General features: G+C 38.8%; 2 protein-coding genes across 2 annotated transcripts; both read right to left on the minus strand.

Moving 5' to 3' along the window:
* Positions 1–7,534: 7,534 nt before the first annotated feature.
* Positions 7,535–8,446, minus strand: LOC132909468 (uncharacterized). Its single transcript, XM_060964324.1, has one exon. It carries the CDS (start codon positions 8,444–8,446, stop codon positions 7,535–7,537), a length of 912 nt encoding a protein of 303 aa, XP_060820307.1.
* A 3,525-nt stretch (positions 8,447–11,971) lies between these two features.
* On the minus strand, positions 11,972–14,971 carry LOC132909932 (protein lethal(2)denticleless). Its single transcript, XM_060965163.1, has 8 exons — positions 14,821–14,971; positions 14,415–14,659; positions 14,121–14,301; positions 13,815–14,043; positions 13,526–13,731; positions 13,243–13,445; positions 12,950–13,160; positions 11,972–12,875 (listed from the first exon to the last, which is right to left on the minus strand). The coding sequence occupies exons 1-8, from the start codon at positions 14,861–14,863 to the stop codon at positions 12,199–12,201; spliced, it is 1,995 nt and encodes a 664-aa protein (XP_060821146.1). The 5' UTR covers positions 14,864–14,971; the 3' UTR covers positions 11,972–12,198.
* Between the last annotated feature and the right edge of the window lie 34 nt (positions 14,972–15,005).

Here is a 15,005-nt window from a genome sequence, read left to right on the forward strand (position 1 = left end):
TACTATTACGTAATAACGTATAACGTTATATAGTATTACGTACTGACGTATAACGTTATATGCTATTACGTAATAACGTATAAAGTTATATACTATTACGTAATGACGTATAACATTATATGCTATTACGTAATAACGTATAACGTTATATACTATTACGTAATAACGTACAACGTTATATACTATTATGTACTAACGTATATCGTTATATAGTATTACCTTATGACGTATAACGTTATGTAGTATTACCTTATGACGTATGAAGTTATGTAGTATTACCTTATAATATATTACATTATATACTATTACGAACTAACGTATAACGTTCTAAACTATTACGTAATAACGTAAAACGTAATAAACTATTACGTAATAACGTTTAACGTTATATACTATTACGTAATAACGTATAACGTTATATACTACTACGTAATGACGTAAAACGTTATATACTATAACCTACTAACGTATGTCGTTATATAGTATTACCTTATGACGTGTAACGTTATGTAGTATTACCTTATGACGTATAACGATATGTAGCATTACCTTATAACGTATAACGTTATACACTAATACGTACTAACGTATAACGTTATAGGCTATTACGTAATGACGTATAACGTTATATACTATTACGTAATAACGTACAACGTTATATACTATTATGTACTAACGTATATCGTTATATAGTATTACCTTATGACGTATAACGTTATGTAGTATTACCTTATGACGTATAAAGTTATGTAGTATTACCTTATAATATATTACATTATATACTATTACGAACTAACGTATAACGTTCTAAACTATTACGTAATAACGTAAAACGTTATAAACTATTACGTAATAACGTTTAACGTTATATACTATTACGTAATAACGTATAACGTTATATACTAATACGTAATGACGTAAAACGTTATATACTATTAGGTAATACCATATAACGTTATATAATATTACGTAATGACGTATAGCGTTATATACTATTACGTAATGACGTATAACGTTATATGCTATTATGTAATGATGTAAAACGTTATATACTATTACGTACTAACGTAAAACGTTATATACTATTACGTACTAACGTATATCGTTATATAGTATTACCTTATGACGTATAACGTTATGTAGTATTACCTTATAACGTATAACGTTATACACTAATACGTACAAACGGTTAACGTTATATACTATTACGTAATGACGTATAACGTTATATACTATTACGTACTAACGTATATCGTTATATAGTATTACCTGATGACGTATAACGTTATGTAATATTACCTTATAACGTATAACGTTATATACTAGTACGTATTAACGTATAACGTTATATACTATTACGTAATGACATAAATCGTTATATACTATTATGTACTAACGTATATCGTTATATAGTATTACCTTATGACTTATAACGTTATGTAGTATTACCTTATAACGTATAACGTTATATACTAGTACGTATTAACGTATAACGTTATATACAATTACGTAATAACGTATAACGTTATATACTGATACGTAATAACGTATAACGTTATATAGTATTACGTAATGACGTATATCGTTATAAACTATTACGTAATAACGTATAACGTTATATACTATTACGTATTAACGTATAACGTTATGTAGTATTACCTTATAACGTATGTCGTTATATAGTATTACCTTATGACGTGTAACGTTATGTAGTATTACCTTATGACGTATAACGTTATGTAGTATTACCTTATAACGTATAACGTTATACACTAATACGTACTAACGTATAACGTTATATGCTATTACGTAATAACGTATAACGTTATATGCTATTACGTAATAACGTATAACGTTATGTAGTATTACCTTATAACGTATAACGTTATATACTACTACGTACTAACGTATAACGTTATATACTAATACGTAATGACGTAAAACGTTATATACTATTAGGTAATACCATATAACGTTATATAATATTACGTAATGACGTATAGCGTTGTATACTATTACGTAATGACGTATAACGTTATATGCTATTACGTAATGATGTAAAACGTTATATACTATTACGTACTAACGTAAAACGTTATATACTATTACGTACTAACGTATATCGTTATATAGTATTACCTTATGACGTATAACGTTATGTAGTATTACCTTATAACGTATAACGTTATACACTAATACGTACAAACGGTTAACGTTATATACTATTACGTAATGACGTATAACGTTATATACTATTACGTAATAACGTACAACGTTATATAGTATTACGTAATGACGTATAACGTTATATGCTATTACGTAATGTTGTAAAACGTTATATACTATTACGTACTAACGTAAAACGTTATATACTATTACGTACTAACGTATATCGTTATATAGTATTACCTTATGACGTATAACGTTATGTAGTATTACCTTATAACGTATAACGTTATACACTAATACGTACAAACGGTTAACGTTATATACTATTACGTAATGACGTATAACGTTATATACTATTACGTAATAACGTACAACGTTATATAGTATTACGTAATGACGTATATCGTTATAAACTATTACGTAATAACGTATAACGTTATATAATATTACGTAATAACGTATAACGTTATATACTATTACGTAATAACGTACAACGTTATATACTATTACGTAATAACGTATAACGTTATATAGTATTACGTACTGACGTATAACGTTATATGCTATTACGTAATAACGTATAAAGTTATATACTATTACGTAATGACGTATAACATTATATGCTATTACGTAATAACGTATAACGTTATATACTATTACGTAATAACGTACAACGTTATATACTATTATGTACTAACGTATATCGTTATATAGTATTACCTTATGACGTATGACGTTATGTAGTATTACCTTATGACGTATGAAGTTATGTAGTATTACCTTATAATATATTACATTATATACTATTACGAACTAACGTATAACGTTCTAAACTATTACGTAATAACGTAAAACGTTATAAACTATTACGTAATAACGTTTAACGTTATATACTATTACGTTATAACGTATAACGTTATATACTATTAAGTTATAACGCATAACGTTGTGTAATACTACGAACTAACGTATAACGTTATATACTATTACGTTATAACGTATAACGTTATATACTATTACGTTATAACGTATAACGTTATATACTATTACGTTATAACGTATAACGTTATATACTATTACGTTATAACGTATAACGTTATATACTATTACGTTATAACGTATAACGTTATATACAGGGTGCGCCGTTAGAATTCGGACAGAATTCAATTTGTAGTTCCCACCATATTAGAATTCAGATGTTTGTGCTGATTGACTCTGAAGTTAGTTAAATATGTCAATAAGTCTTCTATAACCTCAAAATGACAGAACTCGTTAAGCAAAACCCGGAATACGATAGAAGAGCGGCGATTATAGAAAGTCTTCGCGCCGGGAGAACGCCGGTCGAAATTATAAAATTCTTTAGCTACCCAAGATCGACGGTATACGACATTGCTAAGAGATACGCAGCCTCAGAGTGGTTCGAGAAGGGTTCTCCTTCTCCGGCGAGAAAAGTTCAGGTTAGGGAAAAATCAACAAGGACGCCAGAAATTATTCAAAGGGCCCAAGACATGATTTTGGAAGATCCGGGAACTTCTCTCCGAAAATTAGCCTCCGTCTTGGGGGTGAGTGAAACGATTGTCCGTCGAATAGCTCAAGAGGATCTTAGATATGCCTCCTACGTTCTCAAAGTCCGTCAGATGCTCTCCGAGGCCGCCAAGCTTAAAAGATTTGCCCGTTGTCATTTGATTCTGTGTTCGTTAAAACACGAAGCTGCTCCTAACAGTCCCGACCTAAACCCATTGGACTATTACGTGTGGGGCGTTATCGAGAGACAAACTAATAAATGCAGGCACCCCAACGTCAACTCCCTACGAGCTGCTATCGAGTCAGAATTCGCGACAATTAAACGCGACCAGTTGAAGTCAGCGTGCTCGCGCTTTAGAGCAAGAATAGAGCAGGTCATAGAGGCAGAGGGTGGTTACATAGAATAAAAGTTCTCAGCAAGGACCCTTTAAATGAGATATAACAACATTTTCATGTGTTTTTGTGTATTGACTTAAATAAACAACTTTCTGCACAAAACTTCTTTTGTCCGGATTCTAACGGCGCACCCTGTATACCGTTATACGTTATAAGGTACTACTATATATCGTTATACATTATTACGTAAAACTATATAACGTTATACGTTATTACGTAATAGTATATAACGTTAAACATTATTACGTAATGGTATATAACGTTAAACGTTATTACGTAATGCCACATAACGATATACGTTCGAACGTAATAGTATATAACCTTATACGTTATACCGTAATAGTATATAACGTTATACGTTACACCGTAATAGTATATAACGTTATACATTATAAGGTAACACTATATAACGTTATATGTTATATGGTAATACTATATAACGTTATACATTATTCCGTAATAGTATATAACGCATTAATTTGTAATGTTATGTTATATAACGCAATACGTTATATTGTAATACCATATAACATAATAAGTTGTAACGTAATACGTTATAACGTAATACCATATAACGTTATACTATATAAGGTATTACGTTTTATCGTTATTTCCATGTAACGAAATACGTAATAACGTAACACAATATTACGCTATACTATACAATGTAATAAGTTATCGTGTAATATCATATAACGTTATACATTATAACGTAATACGTTATAATGTAATATCATATAACTTTATACTATATAACGTAATAAGTTATTATGTAATACTATATAATGTTATACTATATAAAGTAATATGTTATAAATGAATACTATATATCGTCATTCCATGTAACCTAATACGTTATAATGTAATATCATATAACGGTCTACTATATAACGTTATACAATATAACGTGACATGTTATAACGTAATATCAGTTAACGTTATACTATAGAACTTAATATCATATAACGTTATAATATATAACGTAATAAGTTATAAGGTAATACCAATTAACGTTATACCATATAAAGTAATGCGTTTTAACGTAATATCACATAATGTTATACTTTTTTTGCTGTTTTTGTTTCGTGGAGGATACCTTCAGAGTCGCCCCGCGTCCTCCGTGAGAGGGCGCCGGGTAGTACCGGTTTCGTACCGGCTATACCCTCCACGGTGATCATGCCGACGTTTGGTAGATATGCCCCGGGTTCTCTCCCGAATTACTACCGGGGTGCACTCCTCGGCGTCTTCTCCCTGTAGGTTGATGGAGTCATCCTGTCTGTGTGGGGCCTCTAGGGGTGCCACACCCCCTAGCGTCGCGTTCGTCGGTCATATCGCTTCGAGTGGGGGGGGGGCGGTAATGTCGTTCCCCTGCGTCGTATGGAGTCTCTTCGTCGCGGCGCTCTTGCTGGATCGTGCGTTTTCTCCCTGTTTCTTTCCCCTCGCTCATTCGCCTGCATCACTTGCTCGCAGTATGTGCGGACGGCGGTGCATTCCTGGCGACCTCTGAGCATAGCCTCGACAACCACCTCGGGGGTTACACTGTTGCCGATGTCGAGCCGTAAGGCACGCCGCGGATTCGCCCACGCCCGACAAAACTCCAACGTGTACTGCGCCGTGTCCTCCTCGTCTTCGCAGTGGTGACAGATGTATGTCACCTCCCGTTGAATCCTTAGCAGGTACTCTCCGAATACTCCGTGGCCAGAGAGTATCTGTATCATCCTGAAGGTCAGCGGGTTCCCGCCCTTGTTTCTCCAGGCCTCCCAGTTGGGAAGCACGGCGCGAACGGCCCGGTGTGGCCACGCAGCGTCCTCTTCGACAGCTGAGAGCGCCACCCCTCCCAGATCTCCAGCTTTGCCTCTTCCCGGATGTTCGGTGCCGACCGGCTGTCGGTCGGCGGCGTCGTCGCACTCCCGTCTAAGCGCAGGGCCCTCTGGTGTTCGTACACCCGTCGGAGTGCCAGGGCCTGCAGCTCGTAAGGAAGGGACGCGGCCAGCACGATCGCCGACGCGTAAGACACGGTCCTGTATCCCCTCGCAATGCGGACGGCGGTCATCCTCTGCAAACTCCTCAGCAGGGTCAGGCTGCGGTGGCTCGCGATCAGGTCTTCGGCGCATACGGGAGCCCCGTAGAGGACTCGGGACCGGAACACTCCCTCGTAGAGTCGGCGAACACCCACTCCCGCTCCGCCAATGTTCGGTAATAGGCCGCATAATGCGTTGGCTGCGTCAGTCACCTTTGGGACCAGGAGCTTGAAATGTGGCTCGAATGTCCATTGGCTGTCGATAGTTTGGCCCAGGCATCTCATCTGGCGTCTCACCGGCACCTTTTCCCCGTTGATGGTGACGGCCAGCCCTGGAGGAGAGGTTCTTCTGCGGCGATAGTCGTAGAACCACATGGCTGGTGACACGCTCAGGCCGAGCCTCTGGATGGCGCGTACCGTGCATGCTACGGCGTCTTCCGTGATGTTGACGGTCTCGTTCCAACAACGCCCCCCGGCTAGTACCAAGGTGTCGTCGGCGTAGCATACCAAGCCCACGCCCGGGGTCATATGCCGCGCTCGACCGGTCTTCTCACTTCCCCGTCCTTTCCCACCGGTGTAAGTTACCTACCTGTCACCGAGGTATGCCCGGATGACCCCGACGAGGTACGCCGGTACCCCGTAGTAACGCAGGGCCTCCACTATCCTAGCCCAAGGGATGGTGTTGAAGGCGTTTGTGATGTCCAGGGAGACCGCCAGTGCCACTCCTCCTCGGGAGACCATGTTCTCCGCCATGGACCTCACCTATCTCACCACGTCCACCGTCGAGCGGCCTCGGCGAAATCCGTATTGTCTGTCGTGCCATCCGGGATCTCGCTGCGACATATGGGCCTCCAGACGGGCGACTATCAGCCTATCCAGTAGCTTGCCCACCTCGTCGAGCAGGCATATCGGCCTGTACGCGGACGGCGGGTCCAGCGGACGTCGGTCTTTTCGTAGTAGGACTAATCTCGCCGTCCGCTATGCCCGGGGGTAGACGCCGTCCTTTAGGCATCTGGTGAACAGATGCCGCATGATGGGAGCCATGGTGTCGAACGACTCCGCCCAGACTCGTCCTGGGATTCCATCCGGACCCGGTGCCACGTCGCAGGATGCCATCCTCTTTGTCGCCTCGAGGAGCTCCTCTTCTGAGTATTGCAGCTCCTCGCTCCACTCCGTCGTTGTGGTCGCCACCTCATCGTCGGAGGAGGAGGAGGCGGAGGAGGAGGTGGCGGAGGAGGTGGAGGAGGATGGCCCTGACTGCCCCGCGTCGTTGTTCTGCCATGGGAACAGAGTCCCGACGATGTTGTCCAGCAGCACTAGAGCCATGTTCACGGTCAGTGGGGGGGCCGAAGGTCATAACTTGTTCGTCGCTATTCTGTAAGGCCGCCCCCACGGGTCGGATTCGACCGACTCCATTAGCTCCGCCTAGGACCGAGTTTTCGCGATCTTGATCTCTCGCTGAAGAGTGCGCCTCACCTCTCTGTAGGTCTCGTAGGTGCAGGAGATCTCCTCCTCGTCGCGTGTCCGCCTACGACGGCGGGCCCGTAAGTGTCTTCTGCGGGCCCGATCGCAGCTTGTTCGCAACTCCGCGATTTCTGGAATCCACCAGTAAACACCGCGGTCGCGTCTACCACCCGGGACGGAACGCGGCATCGAGGCATTGTATGCCGCGCTCATGTATCTCTGCAGGTTTTCCGCCTTCTCGTCGACGCTCTCCAGTGTGGTTATCCTTCGGGAGTCCCAGTTCCAGGCGGAGACGATGACCGCCGCCCGTGGCATCTCTTTGTCTCTTTCTTTGAGACGCCATCTGGGTGGTGGTAGGCCGGAGTGGCCCGCTCCTCTTCTGGTGTCGTTGGTGTCCTCCCCGTCGAGAGCCAGTTCCATCCGTATGTAGAGGTGGTCGGACAGTGTCTCGACCCCCTCGTCCACTCTCCAGTCGCGGATCTTCCGATACAGCCCCGGGGTAGCCCACGTGACATCGACCACGGAGGATCCTCTCCGTGCCACGCAAGTGCTCGCCGAGCCTCTGTTTGCCAGGAGGAACCCAAGTCCCGCAGCCCAGTCGGTCAGCCAGCTTCCCCGTGTGTACGTCCTGGTGTTCCCCCACTGCGTGGAGTGGGCGTTAAAGTCCCCGAGAACGAGTACCTGGCGGGGAAGGCATCTTCTGACGCATTCGCCGACCCGGTCCAGAAAGTCCCCGAACGGTGCCAAGCCGATGTTGGGGGAAACGTAAATTCCCACCACCGCTATTCCAGCCCACTCGACCGCGACGTAGCCGTTGCCACGGTCGAGCAAGGCGCCAGGGCCGCTCAGCGCCGGCGTCCACGTTATGGCCATCAATCCATCCAAGTCCCCGACCCAGTTGGGGGCGTCGGGGATGCGATACGGCTCGGCCACCACCGCAAGGGTGACCTCGTTCTCCCGGATGGTCTGTAGAAGCAGGTCTTGCGCCCGCCTCCCTCTTCCTAGGTTATATAACGTTGTACTATATTACGTAATACGTTATATCGTAATACCATATAACGTTATACTATATAACGTTATAGTATATAACGTAATATGTTATAACGTTATACTGTATATCGTATTATGTTATAATGAAATTTACTGCAAAAATGTCTAGTATTTATGAAAGTGTTTTATTGTTGTCTTACGGCACTGCTGTTAAGTGTAAATTCCTAATCTTGGACGTTTTCTTGCACTCCTCTTCATTCTGCGGGAAACGCGTGTGTATATTAACAAACACTTTTTCTTTTCTGTTTCGTATTTAGAAAGTGGGATATATGATAAGGAAGTAGTGAGTTGGTATTATCGCTAGTTCCTACAAGCTAACTTGGTATAACTACTAACAATGCTCTTGTCACAAACGAAATCCAACTAAACAAAGCGATAAGATAGCGAAATTCCAACCGCCTTAGCATGAGTGACCATCGGGATAACATCCGGTCACTCTATCCGTTCTCAGAAATATATGATCAAAGCCTTTTCCCACTCCCACGAATAAAAGAATTTAAATACTCTCCCTAAAATCATCCGTCAGTCTTGAACAGTCACGCCTAGAGCTCGGAAGTGTATTGCAAACTAGAAAAAAAATAAAGTTTCTTTTTTCTTAAATTTTTTTTTATTTTACGTGACACTCTTTTGTCTTGAACGTCGGCCACGTTTTAATTATCTCAGTGTATCCGCCGTGTTCGCATGTTTGTACTTAGTAGTGAAATATAAAATATACAAAGCAAATCTGGATGAATCAATGAATACCAACTCTAAAAACTTATTGTTCAACAATATAAAGGGATATAATTTATAATATCTCTATTGATCTATTTCTGATATTTTCCTATTTTATAACGTTGACGCGTAGCGGCTGAAATTCCGTATTTGGGCCACGTTTTGGACAAATAAGCTTCAGGTATGAAAAAATGATCAACGTGATGATAAAAACTAATCGACAAATTTGATAATGATACAATTTTCATGATTTAGAGGTCATAGATGGTGCAGCTAGTCTACAGAATGTTTGTATGCATATGTCGGAGATGAAAGAACACCGGGTCCCCCCGTTGGAATTATTTGGAAAAGCCTCAATACTGTAGCATCTACGAAATAACCCAGACACAGTCATTCGAAACTTGAGACAATGAGTTTAGGCTCGAGGCGACAACCGGTCGCCGAGCGTAGCCACGGTCACGGGATAAACATTCCACCTAACAGAGATATAAAGTAACATAGCTTTCCTTTAAAGAATTGGCAGTAAAGTATTGGCAGACTTGACAATAAGACATTCCAACAGCCCCGCAGCTCGCCACACACAGACCCCATTCTTTGGGCCAGATGATCGCCAGATGCCGATGCATCGTTTACAGTTTATGTTCAGATAACCTGAGGAACCGTTACAAATCTTAGGACTTAGTTAACTAAAGTCCTTCAGATTGACAAACAGTCTTTATTCTATCAGCCTGTAAATCTGTCATCTATTGCGGGAAGTTATGGGAAAGCCTGATTTGGTCACGTACGACGTTGCCTGCTAGGAACTCTCTCTCTCTAGGGCGGCTAGCATCCTTTTCTAACCGCCAACATAGAAATTGACCAATTAACAGCAGCGTCTATTTCCCTCACCCTCCGAGTGGAGGCTTTCTTTGACGAATCCGATGATCTCGTGCCCTTAGGCACACCCCATCATAGTTTTCCTCTGCAGCGTCGTCGCGACGGAAAGTCATTCTTTTCTGGCAATCTGATTAGCTAAGAGTCAATCAAGCGTTCCTAGTATCGCGAGTAGTAAGTTGAGTCCGACTTAGACTTTGAAGCAAAGTATATTCGTTATCCCGTTGACCGTGGATTCGCTATATCGAACCTAGGGCCATTGTCATTAGCGTCCAGTTACCGCGTCCGCTCGTCAATCTTGTATCAGCCATACTTGTGTAATAAATATCTGTGCGACAACCATGAACAACCCTGGCGAAGATTCATTATACGCCCCTACCTATAACCCGACACATATATGTACTTTCTTTATATTTAATAATTTGAAATATTGCATTAAATCAGATTATTATATTATCTTACCCTTTATCAGCAATAAGAAAATGTATTATTTGAAGTTTTATGATTTACAGTATAAGTTTAATTACTTTTTCAATATTTGTTAATTTTTCATGCGTGGAATTTAAAGGGAATTGTAAACTATTCTAAATATGTATCAAGACCATGCTCCTATCAACTTGTAGTTTATATACAGGGTGCGCCGTTAGAATTCGGACAGAATTCAATTTGTAGTTCCCACCATATTAGAATTCAGATGTTTGTGCTGATTGACTCTGAAGTTAGTTAAATATGTCAATAAGTCTTCTATAACCTCAAAATGACAGAACTCGTTAAGCAAAACCCGGAATACGATAGAAGAGCGGCGATTATAGAAAGTCTTCGCGCCGGGAGAACGCCGGTCGAAATTATAAAATTCTTTAGCTACCCAAGATCGACGGTATACGACATTGCTAAGAGATACGCAGCCTCAGAGTGGTTCGAGAAGGGTTCTCCTTCTCCGGCGAGAAAAGTTCAGCGTTGTCTCAAGTGAGGGCGACGTCATGCCTCCGCACTTCTTCCAAAAAGGCGAAAGAATCACAAAGGAGGTTTATTTGGAGGTCCTGAAGACAGTAATAAAGCCGTGGATGGAAATTACGGCTTCTGGAAGGCCGTATTTATTTCAACAAGATGGCGCACCTGCTCACACAAGTCATCTTGTTCAAAATTGGCTCTCTGACAATGTGGACATGTTTTGGTCGAAAGATTTCTGGCCTCCTAACAGTCCCGACCTAAACCCATTGGACTATTACGTGTGGGGCGTTATCGAGAGACAAACTAATAAATGCAGGCACCCCAACGTCAACTCCCTACGAGCTGCTATCGAGTCAGAATTCGCGACAATTAAACGCGACCAGTTGAAGTCAGCGTGCTCGCGCTTTAGAGCAAGAATAGAGCAGGTCATAGAGGCAGAGGGTGGTTACATAGAATAAAAGTTCTCAGCAAGGACCCTTTAAATGAGATATAACAACATTTTCATGTGTTTTTGTGTATTGACTTAAATAAACAACTTTCTGCACAAAACTTCTTTTGTCCGGATTCTAACGGCGCACCCTGTATATATGACGGAAGTAAAATTTAAGATCTGTTTATTTGTTTTAAACCTCCGTGTGTTATTATAGTGAAAAAAAAGTAAATATTAATAAAAAAAATTAACAAAATTTTTTATTATTGTAATATATTATAAATATAATTTATGATTGCGTATAAAAGGTATATTGTTATCACTCGAACACGACACTTATGAGTATATAATTTTCTACTTTATAACACTTGTATGTTACGTCATATTTATCTTACAGTATGATATTTATTGTTTCAAGTTCTATTAATTTTTTATAAGGTACTACATCGTAAACAACAAAAAGCGCGCTGATATTTGTATCACATTCGTGGGTTAATATTTTGAATGTAATTTTTTATTATAAAACATTTCTAATAAAAAGTTTATATGAAATTTAGCACAGATAAAATGCATCCTTTCTGACAATTAAAGAAATTCATGACTGTTTTTAAGATTTTGCAGAAGGTATTACATTATCATCACAACACATATTTGTTTCACAGTCTTTTCCAGTAACTTTAAAGAAATTTAATAAAGAGAGAGGAGAATTTCTCGGCATTTTAGATACTTTTTGTGGTTCTGTCGATCGTGATCTAGTATTTCTTCTAGCAAGCACTGTACAAGAAACAGGGCTAGCTGACTTTTCTGATAATGTTTTTCTGACTTTTCCATATTTTTCTCTTCGTATTCTTGTTAACCAATCGACATTTTCTTTGTACTTTTCTGGAGATAACTGAAGTAAATGCGGCGCTGTGCCATCAATTACAAAATTTGGAAGATTCAACGTAGGTGAAAAATGAATTTCGTTATTCCTGTTTTCTCTACTAGATGAACTTGTACTGGGTTCATCAGATTCGTAGCCTCTGTTCAGTAACGAACTATTATCATTACATGGACTAAACAATCTTCGTGCACCGCGATTTTCTAAATGAATACGTTTTGCAACGCGAGCAGATGTGAGGTTTTCTTGTATAGGAGATAAAACTGACTTAAATTTTCCATCAGACCAAGATCCACCCATCATTTGAAAATAATTTCTTTTCATTGAAGTAGTAACATTACACTGATTTTGACTATCTTCTACTTGATTGTAAGCATCTGATGAACTTGGTCCAGGTGTAGCATCTAATGAAAGAAAGAAAATAACATTGATAACAATATAGTAGTTATGATAGTTTAAATATTTTATGATTACATACTGGGTGTGGTATCAGATCCTGGTGTGTGTTCTTGAGATATAACCCAACGCCGCGTAATAGTTGGTGTAGTTTCAAGTTTTAGATTTTCCAATGGATTTTTATTAAGGATAGCTTCTGCACGACCACGTATTTCTATTTCTTCATTATCTAGTTTATGTTCATGGCCAACTCTCCAAATTCGATGGCACGAATCATCAGAACATGTTACTATCTGTTTAATTTTCAAAGGGGTATTAATGTTACATATAATAAATTTTAATATTAAAAATCAACAATGATATCGTTGTTAATACTTTTGTTTCTCGAACACTACACCAAGCAATGCAAGTAACCTCTTCTGTATGTCCTAAGAGTTGTACAATTGGGGCTCCTGGTTTGTTTGTGTGCCAAATATATGCAAGTTCATCACTGGAACCACTAGCAAGATAACGTCCATCAGGACTTAAACAACTTTTAACATAATAAGTACGATTTTGATGTCCATAAAATTCTGCAACTAATATATGCAAAAGAAATAATAATATTAGTATTATTTTAAAATTTCGTATCAATAATGTTTCTTATTATTATTCTTACTTGGTTTAGGATTGTAAGATGATATATTATATGCATATATAATATTATCCATACAACTTGCATATAGTGTAATTGTTGCAGGACATATTAACAATGACGAAAATCCATTTCTTGTACTATGTCCAGTATAATTCATTGTATGTTTAGCTAAAGGATCTTTTTTGTGAACAGTATAGTTTTTACGTAAATCCCAGACTTTTATTAAACTATGTCAATAATATAATTATTATTTTATTTGTTCATATAATTAGTAACTCACATAAGTGTGTATTTAATTTACTAAACTTACCCATCTCCAGCAGAACATGAAATTAAAGTGAAATCATCTTGAAATACCAAACCAGTAATACTTTGTGCTCTGGATGAATGAGTGATTACCCTACGCTGTCGTCCATTACTTATATTTCCAACATTATGTGCATTAATAATACAGTTATCTGGTTTAGGTCGTTCATAATGATTAGCTCTAATATCCCATACCATGATAGAGCCATCTCTAGCTCCAGTTGCAAATACAGCTAAGACATTTTCTTTTAATTAATATTTTGTTTTGTGCAATATGTATGTCAAAGCATATTAAGTATTAAAGAGATACCTTGATCCTGATAACGAAACACTGCAGTCTTAACACTTCTAATATGAGCATGGAAACAATCAATTTGTCTTATTTCAGAACCAGATACATCCCAAAGTCTAGCAGTATGATCTCCAGATGCTGTAACCAGTTTCAATTCTCCTGGCATCCAAGCAACATCAAATATTGCATTACGATGTGCCTGAAAGATATCAATTAAATATATTTTTATTATAGACTCTTAATAATATGCTTTGTGGTAACTTGATTTTATAGGTAAAAGATTAAAAACTCAATACAATATAATAAGCATACCTGTGTTCCTTCCAATGGTTGATTTGACATACTTTTAATATCTGTATCTTGTAATGCAATCTTTCCATCTTCATTAGCTAAAGCAATTATTTGTTCGTATCCTTTTGTAGTACAAAATCGGCATGCAAAAACTGGTGGTTCTGGATTAAAATCCAGTGCATCTGTATTTGGTGTTATACCTTTATACACATCATCTTTATAACATTTCAAACGATACAAAGCAACATCATAATCGTGTATTGATGCTGAAAAAATGTTTATTTCTTTAAAATTCACGTTTTATCTTAAAAAATGAATATCATGCACAGTCATTACATTAAATGTTGGGTCACGTATAACCTATCATTTTATATTCGCAATATATTTCAAAATCTTTTATTATATACGATCATAAAATGCAAATTACCACATCCTTTTTCTCGTTCTACAATAGAATGCACTAAATTCATTCTGAAACTGCATGAAATTAATATTTATTACACAAAATAGTGTAAATACCTAAATTGTAAGCGGGAAAATCTGTCAGTTTTCCCGCACTTCTATATCAAGATAATCTAATAGGGACATTCAATTATAGTTGGACAATGGTAA

Source organism: Bombus pascuorum, chromosome 8 (assembly GCF_905332965.1).
Source record: "Bombus pascuorum chromosome 8, iyBomPasc1.1, whole genome shotgun sequence".
NCBI classification, from domain to species: Eukaryota; Metazoa; Arthropoda; class Insecta; order Hymenoptera; family Apidae; genus Bombus; species Bombus pascuorum.

Coding starts and splice junctions, on each gene's coding strand:
- LOC132909932 (XM_060965163.1), bottom strand. CDS start 14,863: ATGAATTTAGTGCATTCTATTGTAGAACGAGAAAAAGGATGTG. Junction 13,732..13,814: donor TCATGTTCTGCTGGAGATGG/GTAAGTTTAGTA, acceptor TTATTGACATAG/TTTAATAAAAGTCTGGGATT. Junction 12,876..12,949: donor AGGATCTGATACCACACCCA/GTATGTAATCAT, acceptor TTCTTTCATTAG/ATGCTACACCTGGACCAAGT.
- LOC132909468 (XM_060964324.1), bottom strand. CDS start 8,446: ATGGCCATAACGTGGACGCCGGCGCTGAGCGGCCCTGGCGCCTTGCTC.